Source organism: Diorhabda carinulata, chromosome 7, assembly GCF_026250575.1.
Source record: "Diorhabda carinulata isolate Delta chromosome 7, icDioCari1.1, whole genome shotgun sequence".
Taxonomy (NCBI): Eukaryota; Metazoa; Arthropoda; class Insecta; order Coleoptera; family Chrysomelidae; genus Diorhabda; species Diorhabda carinulata.
The window spans coordinates 14,104,167-14,116,183 of record NC_079466.1 but is presented as its reverse complement, the minus strand read 5'-3'; the positions used below and the strand labels follow the sequence as shown (position 1 = coordinate 14,116,183).

Sequence of the window (12,017 nt, the reverse complement as noted above, 5' to 3'; positions counted from 1 at the left end):
AAACCGATTTCATCTATTTCTATTATTATTTTTGTTCGAAAATCAATATATTGTGAAATATATTCAAAATTTTAGATTATAATTTATGTTTTATAGTTTTTTTGTTTTGTTACTCGAAGTTACCAAAATATTTTTACTTACTAGAAGCAAATTATAGACAATTTTTTCTTATTTTTCAACTTAAAATTATTCATTGGCAATATTCCTTTAATATTCTATGTTAGATTAAAATCTCATTTGTGAATAAATGATATAAAAATTCATTGTTTATTTTTCTTTCTCAATCTTATAGGGAAATCGCAAATTGAGGTTCACATAACCTTATAAACTTGTTTCGAATATCACAATTCTTTCACAAGAAAGAAATCCGTCAATTATTTTTCCAAAATGAAAGTTGAGTTGGTCATACAATATGATATAACTAATGCTTATCAATTTTGAAAAAAAAATAATACTCACTGAATAGTTTTTTTTGACTTCAAACTATCTTCACATTTACACAAAATATCAAATGTATCTCCCTAATAAAGTTTTTTAAATATGTAATTATGGAATTCCATATCCCCAATGGCAGTATTTGCAGTTCATCAATGAGTAAATTTGCATCAAGCATCAATCTATACCAAATTAAATCGACCAAACGAATAACATTCGTCTCTAAGGAAGAGATCAGAAGCCATATGTAATAAGTATATAAATATGGTTTGCAGTGTTTCCAACTTTCAAAAATTTATATCCCTAAAGCCCCAATCGTAAACCCCTTAAATCCTCACAATTACTAGGAATTTCCCATAAAAAATTTTAATATTTATAAAATAAATCATTAAATGATTTTCAATAAATTACATTGAAAATAATGAAACAAAGATAAAAAATTTCAAACGATGAATAAATAATTTTATTCAGCAACATCTTTTTTTTTAATTCTTTATTCATAAATTATCGAAAACTTCAAATAACAAATATTTTTGTTCAGATTCTGATTTTTTTAAAAAACAAACTTCAGGGGGTACATTTTTTTGGTTATGTTGCCGGCGTGTAGTTTATTTTCTTTTATTTGGCTTTTTTTTCAAATTGGCTAGTTCTGTGAATGTGAAAGTGGAGAACACTTATTCTTGACTGCCCCTAAAGTGAAGTGATCATTTTTCATACACGAATTGTTATATGAAATGAACTAACTTCACCTGAAATGCTCAAAAATGAAATGTGTATAGGGATAGTTGACTCCAAAATTCTGTATGTTACTTAGTAACAATAATGGTAGTTTGTGGTGCAGAAGGTAGTACGAGTCATTAGGAGATCAAATTCTTACGTTTTTTGAGGTTAGGATTTATGCAGAAACTGTACGTACAACTGACCCTTATTTGCTGTTTAAACTCAGCTTAAATGAAATTTTCAAAAATATTTGAAACGAAACTTGTTTAGATATATGAAATATATATGTTTAATGATAATGTAAACTAATAAGAGTTTACTGGAAACGTGTAGGTGCGTTCTGGAGAGTTATAGGTGTTTTATACCTCATTTATTTATATCGGCCATTTTTATATTGGGATTAGCTCATTTTGACAGTTCGTTAGATTACTCTATTAAACGAGGCCATATGTTCTAATTGTCATTTATTTGATTGTTAGTGAAAATATATATATATATATATATATATATATATATATATATATATATATTCGATTTTCGAAAATACAAATTTTTAGAAAAATTAAAAATAGTTCTGTTAGCAATATCACGAAAATAACAAAATACTTATCTCAATGTAAGTCAAGAAGAAACGGTAAACAATATAAAAGAAGAAGAATATGGTCTACGACACAAATTTGTTAGAACTTTAACCATTTAACAACCTAAACTGATTTATTCAAATAACTTGGATGGATGTATCAGAGATGCGATATTATTCAGCAATAAAACAAGTAAAAAAGTAAGTATCAATATTATTCTAATAAAATAGCAATAGTTCATTCAATAAATAAGTAATTTTATATTTGAACTTATTCAGTTAATTCCCTTAGGAGCAATAAGTTGATAATTTAAAATAATTTGAGTACGAAGTTTAGAGCCTAATAATAGAGACAATATTGGTTCTTTTAATATTTGTTGGTCAGTGTATAGTAACTAACCTTACTTCGAAAATATATATCTCTTTGAAAAGCAACCGAAAAACAGGTTTTTTGGGCTTGCGGCTGGTGTAGCCAAAATCTATGGATGTAGGAACCCATCCATTCTTTTAAAATAGGATAGGAATAGTATGTGTCTAAAAATAGATTTGAATAACAATATCTGATATATGAAAAGTTTTAGATGCATCTGTGAGGCATATAATCATTGCAATTATCCATAATTTGTATAACAATTATATTGTTTGAGTGAGCTTAGTACTTTCTGGTATTGTAGGGTACATATTCATCTTTTATGAAACTAACTAGGTCCAATGTGGAATAAAATATTATATTTTTGGAATTATCACAAAGTCTGAGGAATTTTTATGTATCTTATTATTTGCTTGTAAGGGGGCCATACTAAATTGGTGTAGGGATTTTTGTCTTAATATTTACAGTGCTCTTCGCAGATGTAAGGGATTCTTTCAGGTACTGTGGGAATAGATTTCATAGTAGTGGTAGATTTACAAATTTACCACCTCCACTGACCTCTGAAATTAGCCCCCATTTAAATATATAACATTTTTCATCAATTTCTCATTATCATAAATATTTCTTCTCTCTTTTTAAGCAAATTTACTGCATTTCAATTTTCATTAGATTACTTCTATTTATATAAAAATTCCAAAACTCTTCTTCATTGTGTAAATAATAGAATAAAAAATTTGTCGCCATAGGATTGAGACTACTCTGCCTGCAGATGAATCTACCATTGTTTTATAACATTATAAATTAATAATACAATGGATATTATAGAGTCATACTAGTTTTTTTTTTCGTCTTAGGTAAAACCCCATCTTGGGTAGTTGATATAGACATTATCCAATGCCAGCTATGTATCAGCCTTCTTTTACAATTAATATTTCGGAAGTGGAACAAGATAGGATTGACCTAAATGTAGAACTATCTTCCAAACAAAATTATGATAAATCTTTTAAAAAGAAAACTGTAGTAGAGGTACTAGATATTTCGTCAGCACAAATTTGTTGTTGGAACAAAATTAGTAAACAAAATGAAGAAACTAATGGATTTTCATATGAAGACTGTGAATGTTATAACACAATGAATACTATAGTAAACAAAAAGGAAGCACAATTGCAAGAGTATATTACAACCAAGGTACTACCCACGATGAACTTCAAGGGTAAAAACAGAATAGAAAAAGCGAAAATGAGAAGATTAAGGTCCAAAGAAATTTTATCTAATTTTCAACAAAGTGAACGACAAGTTACCAGTGTTTTAGTTCAAGATTGTGCTAAAAGTTTGAACGTCAGGATAGCCAAATCTCCTGCGATAGAGAGACTACTTGAAAGGATGTATTTATCATTGCCAAAAAATGGATTAAAAAATAATTTCAAAAACAATCTATCTCTAATGATAAATCGTGAAGAAATTTTTGAATTGTTTATAATAAAAAATGATGTACAATTCACTGATAAAATAGTCTATAAAAAACCGTTATTACTTTTGAATAAGTACAATTTTTCAAGTATCGAATATGAAACTGAAAGTCTGAAAGCAAATATTGTTTTCCCAGTTAATAAAGTGGGATGTTTATTAAAAGAAATTTTGAAAAACCCCCAAGTTTTTTTAGCAGTAATCAAAGGCTATGTAAAACTAGTGAAATCTAGTATTTTATATAGTTATTTAAATGACGAGAATGTTTATGTGTAATTAAAAAATTTTCATATTTTCAACGTGAAATTTCTAATTTTATGACCAAAGACTATATAAGCTCTAATAAAATTTTGATATGTTTACAACATAGTGTTTTATTTGTAAATTAACTCTTTATGAGATTTAATTTTAATTTCAAGTGGAGCACAATTTTATTGTGAACTACTATGAATATTGTTCATCCACTATCTCATGTGACAGACAGTCGAAGAAATCAACGAAGCTCAAAATCAGCCTTGCAGAGGAATTTGTTCATATATCAGGGCCAAATCTAAAATATCCCTCACTCCACATTATTAATGTCCTCATTCCATTCACATGCCTCGAATTCAGCTGCCGCCACTCCAAAGGTGTCGCGATTTGGTTGAACAATAAAAGCACCAAAAAGACTATTTTTAAATGAAGAGGAAAATGTTGTGATTCTGAATAATGGAACGTACTGGATTCTATTTCGTTTAGGTATTTGTCAACTGTCAAGATAACTTTCTTCCTGTCATTTCAACAAGCTGAGATTCTAGTTTCTATATTTTTTGTATTATGACTAGTCTACTTGTGTGAAGTCTTAAATAAAGTCTTGGTGACCTCTGTATTTTATTGAATACATAACAATCTATACTTGACATAACATTTGACAACCAACTATATGTAGATAGATAAATTTCAAGTTTTAACACAAATTAAATGTCTGAACGCAACCATAATATTTAATAACCAACTATAAGTAAGGTTTGTTTTTGGTAGCTGCACTGGAACTGTACTGAACTGATCCAGTTCATGAGTGTATAGAATTAGTTCGATGGGATACACAGAGCGATATAATGCAGAGAACAATTAAGCATTTGTTGATTGTTGTATTTGATATGATACAGGCCCACATTCGAATTTTTTATTGTTCAAATTGTTAACATTTTTGTTTAGGTATTAAATTACATTTAAAATCAAATATTTTTTATTCTGTTCGCCAACTTTACATCCATATTAAGACCTAACTTACACTGAACTTCGTTCCAATTTTTTGTCGCTATGTCATTTGCCTTTTCTCGACCTTGTTCTAGAACATCTGCCAATAAAACCGTATCAGATAAATAATGGGTTATTTTATCTTGAATTGGTTTTAAAAATTCCGCGAGGGCGTTTGACACAATTAATTTGTACCTGAAAATTGATAAAATAATATCTAATTTAACAATTTTGAAACCACTTACTCCCCGGTATTTATATTTTTCGCTTCTCGGCAAATTTCGTCAACTGATTTATTTGCAACAAAAGAATGTATATTTATAAGATTTGAAATACCTGGTCTTTTATCAGGTTCATAAGTTACCTAAAATAGTTCTCAATCAAAACGAGATTCTGACAAGGATTTAATAGGAGTTGAAAATTTTCAATTGGGCTAATTGTGAATTGAATATTCGGTTAATTACTTCACCTTTTGATTATCCCTTACCTCTGAAGTGAAATCGGTAACAGCTTTTTTTATATTTCTCTGTATATCTGTAATATTATCGGTCAAACAAATTCTGCTTTTAGAATCTGTGTCAGACTTTGACATCTTTTTCGCAGGGTCTCTAAGACTTCTCAATTTAGCAAATTCAGTTCCTAACAACAACAAAAAAATTGTATATTCACATAACTTATACTACAAAAAATTTACCATTCAATTTTCTCAAATTAAATTATTGGCATGTTTCTTATATTTTCCAAAATTTTCTAACTTATTTTGAACCAGTATGTCTCTGAAGTTCACTTTTATAATTGGCTAAACGTTTTGTAAACAATTCTTCAACTTCAGTCATTTTTTTTATTGAAATCATTATTACACATAATCCCTTAATTCTGAACACCACACAAGTCCAAAAAACTATTTTCAACATTGCTTTTGTTGTTTATATACTTTTCATTTTTACAATTATTTGTCATTATTAGTCTGCATTTAATATTTTAAAAAGGTAAAAAGTGAACTTTAAGCCTTCAAATGGAATAACATTCCACATTTCTAATTAACTGGAACAAATTTTGATGATCTTACTTAATTAAAAAATTTCATAGCTGTGGATATCATTTTCTAAATAATCATCGTAATAATTATCATCAACATTTTATTATTACCATTAATACAATAAAGTTAAAGTATATGAGATACTTATACATTCTAACCTAAATTTATTACCGATTTTAAAAACTCAAATGCATTATTTACAATATCTATCTGCTTTCATTTTGCTTCTTCTATCTAATAAAGATTCATGTAAATTCCCTTCTTGCTGGGCTTTCTTCAGTTCATCCTTTCCCTCAGTACATATCCTCAACCTTTTATCTTGAAACTTTTGAAATTTCTTCACATAATTAATTTCAATTTGATTAACATCTCCTTGATCTTCTGTTCCGATATCAGATACATTCTTTTCTTCTTTAACGGTTTGAGAACGGATAGTAATAAACTGTTCGGATCCAGCTTTTTTAACCTCAGCCACAATTGTGTCATCCTTTGCACTTACACCCAGGAAACAGTCATTGTACCCTAACAAAGCAGTTTTACCGTCTTCAAAAATAGGCTCCCATTGTTCCATAGCTCCGATAGCGTCAGATCTTCCCGTAACTACACCATTTTTTTCGACTCTTAAATACTTATTGTAGCCGGATTTTAACGCGACCTTTCGGTCGTCAATAGGTACGCCGGTTAAAATTTCCTCAGGTGAAGGACCTTCGCCGTTTTTATGTGGAGCTCCCAATGTAAAAAGACCATTATCTAACGCTCTAACGTACGTATGTTTTCCAAATTCTATAGCTATCGGACCTACTATATCGTCTTTTTTCTTTACACACCACCAATTACCGTGTTGTGTGCTGTCGAGGTCAATTTTTGGACTTTCTTGTTCTTTTTGTTTAGGTTTGTGTTTTCTTTTTTTCGATTTATTTTTTTCCCCTTTCAATATCAATTTTCCAACGCGAACTTTATCGTATTCAGACATTTTATGGTGAATGAAAATTTGTTTTTTGTTTTGATTTAACTCAACTCGAAATACTTTTTAACCTCAATTTTAATAGTCTCAGTCATAAGGAGTATACAGCAACGTTAATACTCTTCTTCTTTTCTATATATATCACTTGAACTACTTATTACACATAATTTTAATTCATTTAGTTGAGTAGTTGTAAGTGAAAATAAATTTAAAAAATGAAATAAATCAAAGGTAGTTCAAGATGAGATGATTGTGATTTTATTAAAAAAATTTTAACTATAAGTAAAAATGAATTATGTTAGGTGAAATAAATGTAAGTTTATTTAAGATTTTTTTCATCACATCTGTTAGAATGGTTATAAAAATTTCAATATGAAATTCAAAGTTTATAGATGTGAACAAATACAATATTACCTGTTACCAAGGCATGAGGAATGGGAAATGTTTCACCAAATCTCTTATTGAACATTCTTGCTAAATCTTGAGTAAGTTGAATTTGCTGAATCTGATCTTCCCCTACCGGAACATGAGTACCCCTTTAGATCAAAAAGAAACAGCTAAATTTTTACTTTGAATTTTTTTTGTATATTATCAGTAAAGTAAAACAAAAAATGTCACATGGTATATTTTTCTATAACTTTTTACTTCTTAGACCTTTTCTACACATTTTTAGTGATGAATTTAGGTATTTTGATAAAGAAATAGGTCAAAATGTCTTGTTACTTGTTATTTCGAACTGATTTTCATTCAAAAGAAACCTAAAATCAAGGCACTTCTGATGCAATTTTCAGGTAGTTAAGTTACCATAAGACAAGGTGATAGCATAGGCCAATAATGACTTGAAACAAAAACTGTAGTTTCCACATTCAGCCTCTACATAAATATGCCTAGACAGGATTCTTCAACAGATTCATCATGATATCAATTTTTGAATAACACAGATATTAAATATTAAACTATAAACATCACTAGATACTTACTTATATGCTAAAATATCTGCTGCTTGTAACACTGGGTACACAAATAGACCCAATGGTATATCTTTCAAATCCTTTGATTTTTCTTTATACTGTGGAAGATGAGCTAACCTGAAATAGAAAATATGAACTTCATAGTATGTTGTTACATTTTACTTAATAACTTCTATTTTATGAAATCTAATAATTACCTGGGCATTGTACAAATACATCCCAAACACCATGATAACTGGGTGTGAACAGGTACCTTTGATTGTTGAAATAAAATTGTTTTTTCTGGATTTATACCACAACTTAAAAGCGTGGCAGCTATTTCTTGTATGTTTCGAGATAACTGACGTGGATCCTAGGAAATACCTACTTAAATCCAATGTAGTCGCGTGTAACAACAGATAATTCAAAAGTTTTATTTATACTTTTTAAATAAAGAATGATTGTTTAATCAAAATTTTTTTGTGTATTTTTATGCTTTAAATAAATTATTGAAGCTTTTATATTATTTCACTGGTTATTAACATACAAACAAATAATGGCAGTAATATGATGATTTTACAAACTCACATGTGGTAGGGTCATTGAATGTAAATCTGCAATACTTATCATCACATCTTCCCCTTGATCTTGTAATTTTACCCATTGCGAAATAGCTCCTAAATAATTACCTAAATGTATAGCACCAGTAGGTTGAATACCTGAAAATATCTTTTTTGGATACCTATTACTTTCAGTATTCTAAAATGATAGATTGTAAATAGTTAGTATTAGATATGTCATATAATAAGTTACTTTAGAAGAGTAATATAATTTTGAAAGGCATTCTTGCAATAACCTGCCTTTTAATATTGTCATAGCAATTTTATATTTTCATTTATTATTTTATGCTATAACCTAAAAATATTATAAGCTATTTTTCTTCTTCTGGTTTTAAATCTTTTAACCTGTACATGCTACTTTTCAAAAACACTTGTTATATTTACTTAATTGAACAAATTTTCCAATTTTTAGACCTTTTTATAGATATTTTCATGGAATTTTTTTTAATAGGAGGTATTTTTTAATCAATATTAGAAAAACTACAGTAGTTCTAATAGTTCCTTTATAAACTAATAGAGAATTTTGTGTTCTATGTTCTATGCTTCCGCGCTATTTTTTGGTGATATTCGACAATCTAAGAAAGCAGCCGATTTACGTCAAAATGACAGCCGTGGGGTAAACAATCAGTTTTCTTCTATGTACCCTTGTTAACTTATCTAATTTTTTCTAGTAGTCCTGTATTGTTTTAAGAGGATTTCATAGATACTTTTTAGATCTGTTTTAGTGAAATTAATATAACGAAAATTGAGTATTTGTGCAGTTTTTTTATTCAGTCTGCTAGTAAGCTTTCAAGCAATTTACAAAACTTAGCTTGTTGCGTTCAAGTTTATCAGACATGGGTAAGTACTTTGTAAAACAGCAGAGTGGTAGTCGAAAAAAAAAACAACAGTCACGTGTCCAGTTGGGGGGGAGGGGAGTAGTAATTTCCTATTTAAAAGCAACAAAACTGGGAATAATAAGGTGTTAGGTACACTGCAACTCAATGGATCTATTGTGTTTCTTTTCTTGCTGTGGTATTAGAGATACGCAGTGCTTAGAGCTGATTATTAATCCCACGCTTATCAGAATGTATCATTGTTTTATCAGCCGTAAATTTTTGTCTTTTATTTTATACCCTCCTAGGGAAAATACTCTGGAGATCCACAGTCTTTCGCACTTTTAGAGATAGCGTCTTTAGGTGATCATTGAGGCGATAATGCCCCGAAAAAACTCCTCTTAGTATTCATATAATTCTCTTATTTAGGCTGATACATTCTGCAGATCTTCCCTGGTTATAGTTTCCCAGAGAAGTCTTTGCCTGTCTTGCAAAGTATTTCTTTGTCTAAAATTTTCTCTCTATATAATAGGGATGAAAAGATTTGTAGCAATTAAACTAAGTATGTGTACCAGTAAAATTTTATCTATATTATTTACAAGACGATGTTGCTCAAATGAAAATAAGAATTATTTGAAAATAAAATCAAGTAATAAATACTTGAAACATTTTTATTGTAAACAGAATTGAAAGAGAGAAAAAATGTCTTTAAAAGAAGACCCAATTTCTCATTACTCTTGTAGTGTATTTAAAAGAAGAATACTCTTAGCTACTACAGTGGTGATCCTCGATTTATTTTTCATTCTCGAAATGTAAAATAATTAAATAAAAATAATCAAATTTATTTATCAGCATTAACTCTATGTTTTTTCTTTTTAACAATAACCCTACCAGAAGGCATTACAAGAACTTTCGCGTTGAGCTGTGTAGATAGTTCTCCTTCGACTACTTTTGGAACAAACTTTTGATTGGACTTCTTAACTTTCACTTTAGGTATATGTTTAGGATGTTCTGAAAATAGATATTTTATAGAAATACATAAGATACGTATAATCAAAGTAGAACGTAAGACAAAACTGTCAATTTTTCTTCACAATTATCTTAAAAAAATAAATTCAACTTACTTATGGACATGTAGATGGGAATAGAAGTAGATCTCTCGGCTGAAATGTGTAAACCTTTTATATTTTCAAAACCGCCTGGAAATTTTTCATCTAAATATTCTACAACCGAGATAACATTTTCAACAATCTGTTGCACTTCCATTTTACTATGCCCAACTCGAACATTATAGCAATCTCCTTTCAAGTGCAAATGGCAGAACGACTTTGATAGCTGTTTATCTATGTGTTCTTTTAAGTAGTTACTTTGTAATTTAACTGCAGTAGGTACTTTTCTTTTTTTGTAGAACTTTTTTCCACACATTCCCACGACTCTACCACTGACTTTTCCACAGACTAAAAATGCGTCGTACAAGTCTACTAATCTTGATTTCTGTTCGAATGTTTCGTATTCTGTTCTGAGCTCATGTACCGTCATGATTTTATTAATATTTGTAACACCTTTTCTTGAGAGCAATTCTTCATAATGTTCAATGTGTTTTTCATGCTCTTTATTACCAATACCTTTCACTTCTGATACGATGAGACATATTTCGTCTTCTGGTGTGATTAAAGTATTTTTTAAAGGTATCCTTAATATAGTTGGGTGCCCGCTAGGAATTCTGAGACAATTTATACTTAAATCTATAGAAAAACGTTCAGTTCCAAATAGTTGTTTTTTAAGTTTAGGGTTATTCAAATGTAACTGAATCACACTTTGTACAGCACTTTTAATATCCTCAATATTTATGTTATATTTTTCTTTGAAAGTTTCGGCAATTGGGTCACAATCTGTTTTTTTTAATTTGGTTTTTGGCTGTGATTTCTTCACCTTAGACTTTTGCTTAAGTGATGAAAGTTCATCAGCAACTGTTACATTAAAATTATCCAAGGTTTTCTTGTTTTTCAATTTTGAAACAGTAGGTAAAACACTAGTAATTGCCTTTGTAAGTATCTTTGAAGATTTATTTGAATGGACAATACTTTTCGACTTTTTTCCAAACTTCGAAATACTTTTAGATTGGGCCTCAGCCTTCTTTACTTTAACCATCTTTAGTTATTATATTCAATGAATTAGTATTCCTTTATTGTCTATCCTAACTAATTCTAACTGAATTGATTCGATTGAAGCCTAAGTCTACAAAAAAAATAATTTTGAATTATTATGGGCACTTTGGACATCAAATTTCAATTAATAACAAATAAGCCTATAAAAATTGGCGAAAAGCTCTTCTATTTCCCGAATTTATTATTAAATAAATTTTTGTTTTATACGGACTCGTTTGACTTACCAAAATTAAATTTCTTTTAACAATGAAATTATTTAGGTTAGTGATTGATATTAACAATTTATTTTCTTATAATACACATGTAGTATTATAGGTTATATTGCTTCTTCTTTTTTATAGAAAATAGTAAAACATTCAAATTCCTTATAGATTCATAAAACTGGAAAATATCCCCTTTTATTTTCCAATATCAAATCATATACATAATATTTTAGATTATAAGTGGATATGTAATATGAAGCAAATGTTTCTAGAATGAAATTCATAGTTTTTTATGACCTCGTTTTATTATTTTAAGGAAATTTCTCCGTATCCGGGTTAGTTATTATATTATAGTTATCTGGCCTTGATTGCATATGATGGAAAATATTAATTGAAATTAACTTATATGAGCACAATTTCGTAGTTCGATCATCGAACTAAGACTAA

At 28.9% G+C, this 12,017-nt stretch overlaps 5 protein-coding genes across 5 annotated transcripts in view; 1 reads left to right on the top strand and 4 right to left on the bottom strand.

Moving 5' to 3' along the window:
• LOC130896822 (G-protein-signaling modulator 2) overlaps positions 1-736 on the bottom strand; it is a 29,654-nt gene extending 28,918 nt beyond the window's left edge. Inside the window, exon 1 of the mRNA XM_057805153.1 lies at positions 460-736. The gene's annotated coding sequence lies outside the window, so the exon portion shown is untranslated. The remainder of the gene's footprint in view (positions 1-459) is intronic.
• A 344-nt stretch (positions 737-1,080) lies between these two features.
• Positions 1,081-4,784, top strand: LOC130896830 (uncharacterized). The gene is made up of 3 exons (XM_057805164.1): positions 1,081-1,322; positions 1,713-1,936; positions 2,960-4,784. Exon 3 carries the CDS (start codon positions 3,000-3,002, stop codon positions 3,846-3,848), a length of 849 nt encoding a protein of 282 aa, XP_057661147.1. The 5' UTR covers positions 1,081-1,322; positions 1,713-1,936; positions 2,960-2,999; the 3' UTR covers positions 3,849-4,784.
• Positions 4,724-8,707, bottom strand: LOC130896828 (tryptophan--tRNA ligase, mitochondrial). The gene is made up of 8 exons (XM_057805162.1): positions 8,578-8,707; positions 8,353-8,523; positions 7,983-8,137; positions 7,795-7,902; positions 7,229-7,350; positions 5,299-5,450; positions 5,057-5,175; positions 4,724-5,006 (listed from the first exon to the last, which is right to left on the bottom strand). Exons 1-8 carry the CDS (start codon positions 8,638-8,640, stop codon positions 4,790-4,792), a joined length of 1,107 nt encoding a protein of 368 aa, XP_057661145.1. The 5' UTR covers positions 8,641-8,707; the 3' UTR covers positions 4,724-4,789.
• LOC130896832 (protein FRG1 homolog) lies at positions 5,937-6,944 on the bottom strand. Its single transcript, XM_057805166.1, has one exon. It carries the CDS (start codon positions 6,821-6,823, stop codon positions 6,044-6,046), a length of 780 nt encoding a protein of 259 aa, XP_057661149.1. The 5' UTR covers positions 6,824-6,944; the 3' UTR covers positions 5,937-6,043.
• A 1,059-nt stretch (positions 8,708-9,766) lies between the features above and the next one.
• Positions 9,767-12,010, bottom strand: LOC130896827 (ribosomal L1 domain-containing protein 1-like). Its single transcript, XM_057805160.1, has 3 exons — positions 11,592-12,010; positions 10,324-11,437; positions 9,767-10,210 (listed from the first exon to the last, which is right to left on the bottom strand). Exons 2-3 carry the CDS (start codon positions 11,348-11,350, stop codon positions 10,041-10,043), a joined length of 1,197 nt encoding a protein of 398 aa, XP_057661143.1. The 5' UTR covers positions 11,351-11,437; positions 11,592-12,010; the 3' UTR covers positions 9,767-10,040.
• Positions 12,011-12,017: the final 7 nt, after the last annotated feature.

Bases quoted from the DNA above. Each gene is read 5' to 3' on its own strand.
- LOC130896830 (XM_057805164.1), top strand. From the start codon at position 3,000: ATGCCAGCTATGTATCAGCCTTCTTTTACAATTAATATTTCGGAAGTG.
- LOC130896832 (XM_057805166.1), bottom strand. From the start codon at position 6,823: ATGTCTGAATACGATAAAGTTCGCGTTGGAAAATTGATATTGAAAGGG.
- LOC130896828 (XM_057805162.1), bottom strand. From the start codon at position 8,640: ATGACAATATTAAAAGGCAGGTTATTGCAAGAATGCCTTTCAAAATTA. The intron at 5,451-7,228 runs GTAATATTGTAT...TGTTGTTGTTAG, and splicing joins TCCTCATGCCTTGGTAACAG to GAACTGAATTTGCTAAATTG. The intron at 5,007-5,056 runs GTAAGTGGTTTC...ATCAATTTTCAG, and splicing joins AAAAATATAAATACCGGGGA to GTACAAATTAATTGTGTCAA.
- LOC130896827 (XM_057805160.1), bottom strand. From the start codon at position 11,350: ATGGTTAAAGTAAAGAAGGCTGAGGCCCAATCTAAAAGTATTTCGAAG. The intron at 10,211-10,323 runs GTAAGTTGAATT...ATCTATTTTCAG, and splicing joins TCCCATCTACATGTCCATAA to AACATCCTAAACATATACCT.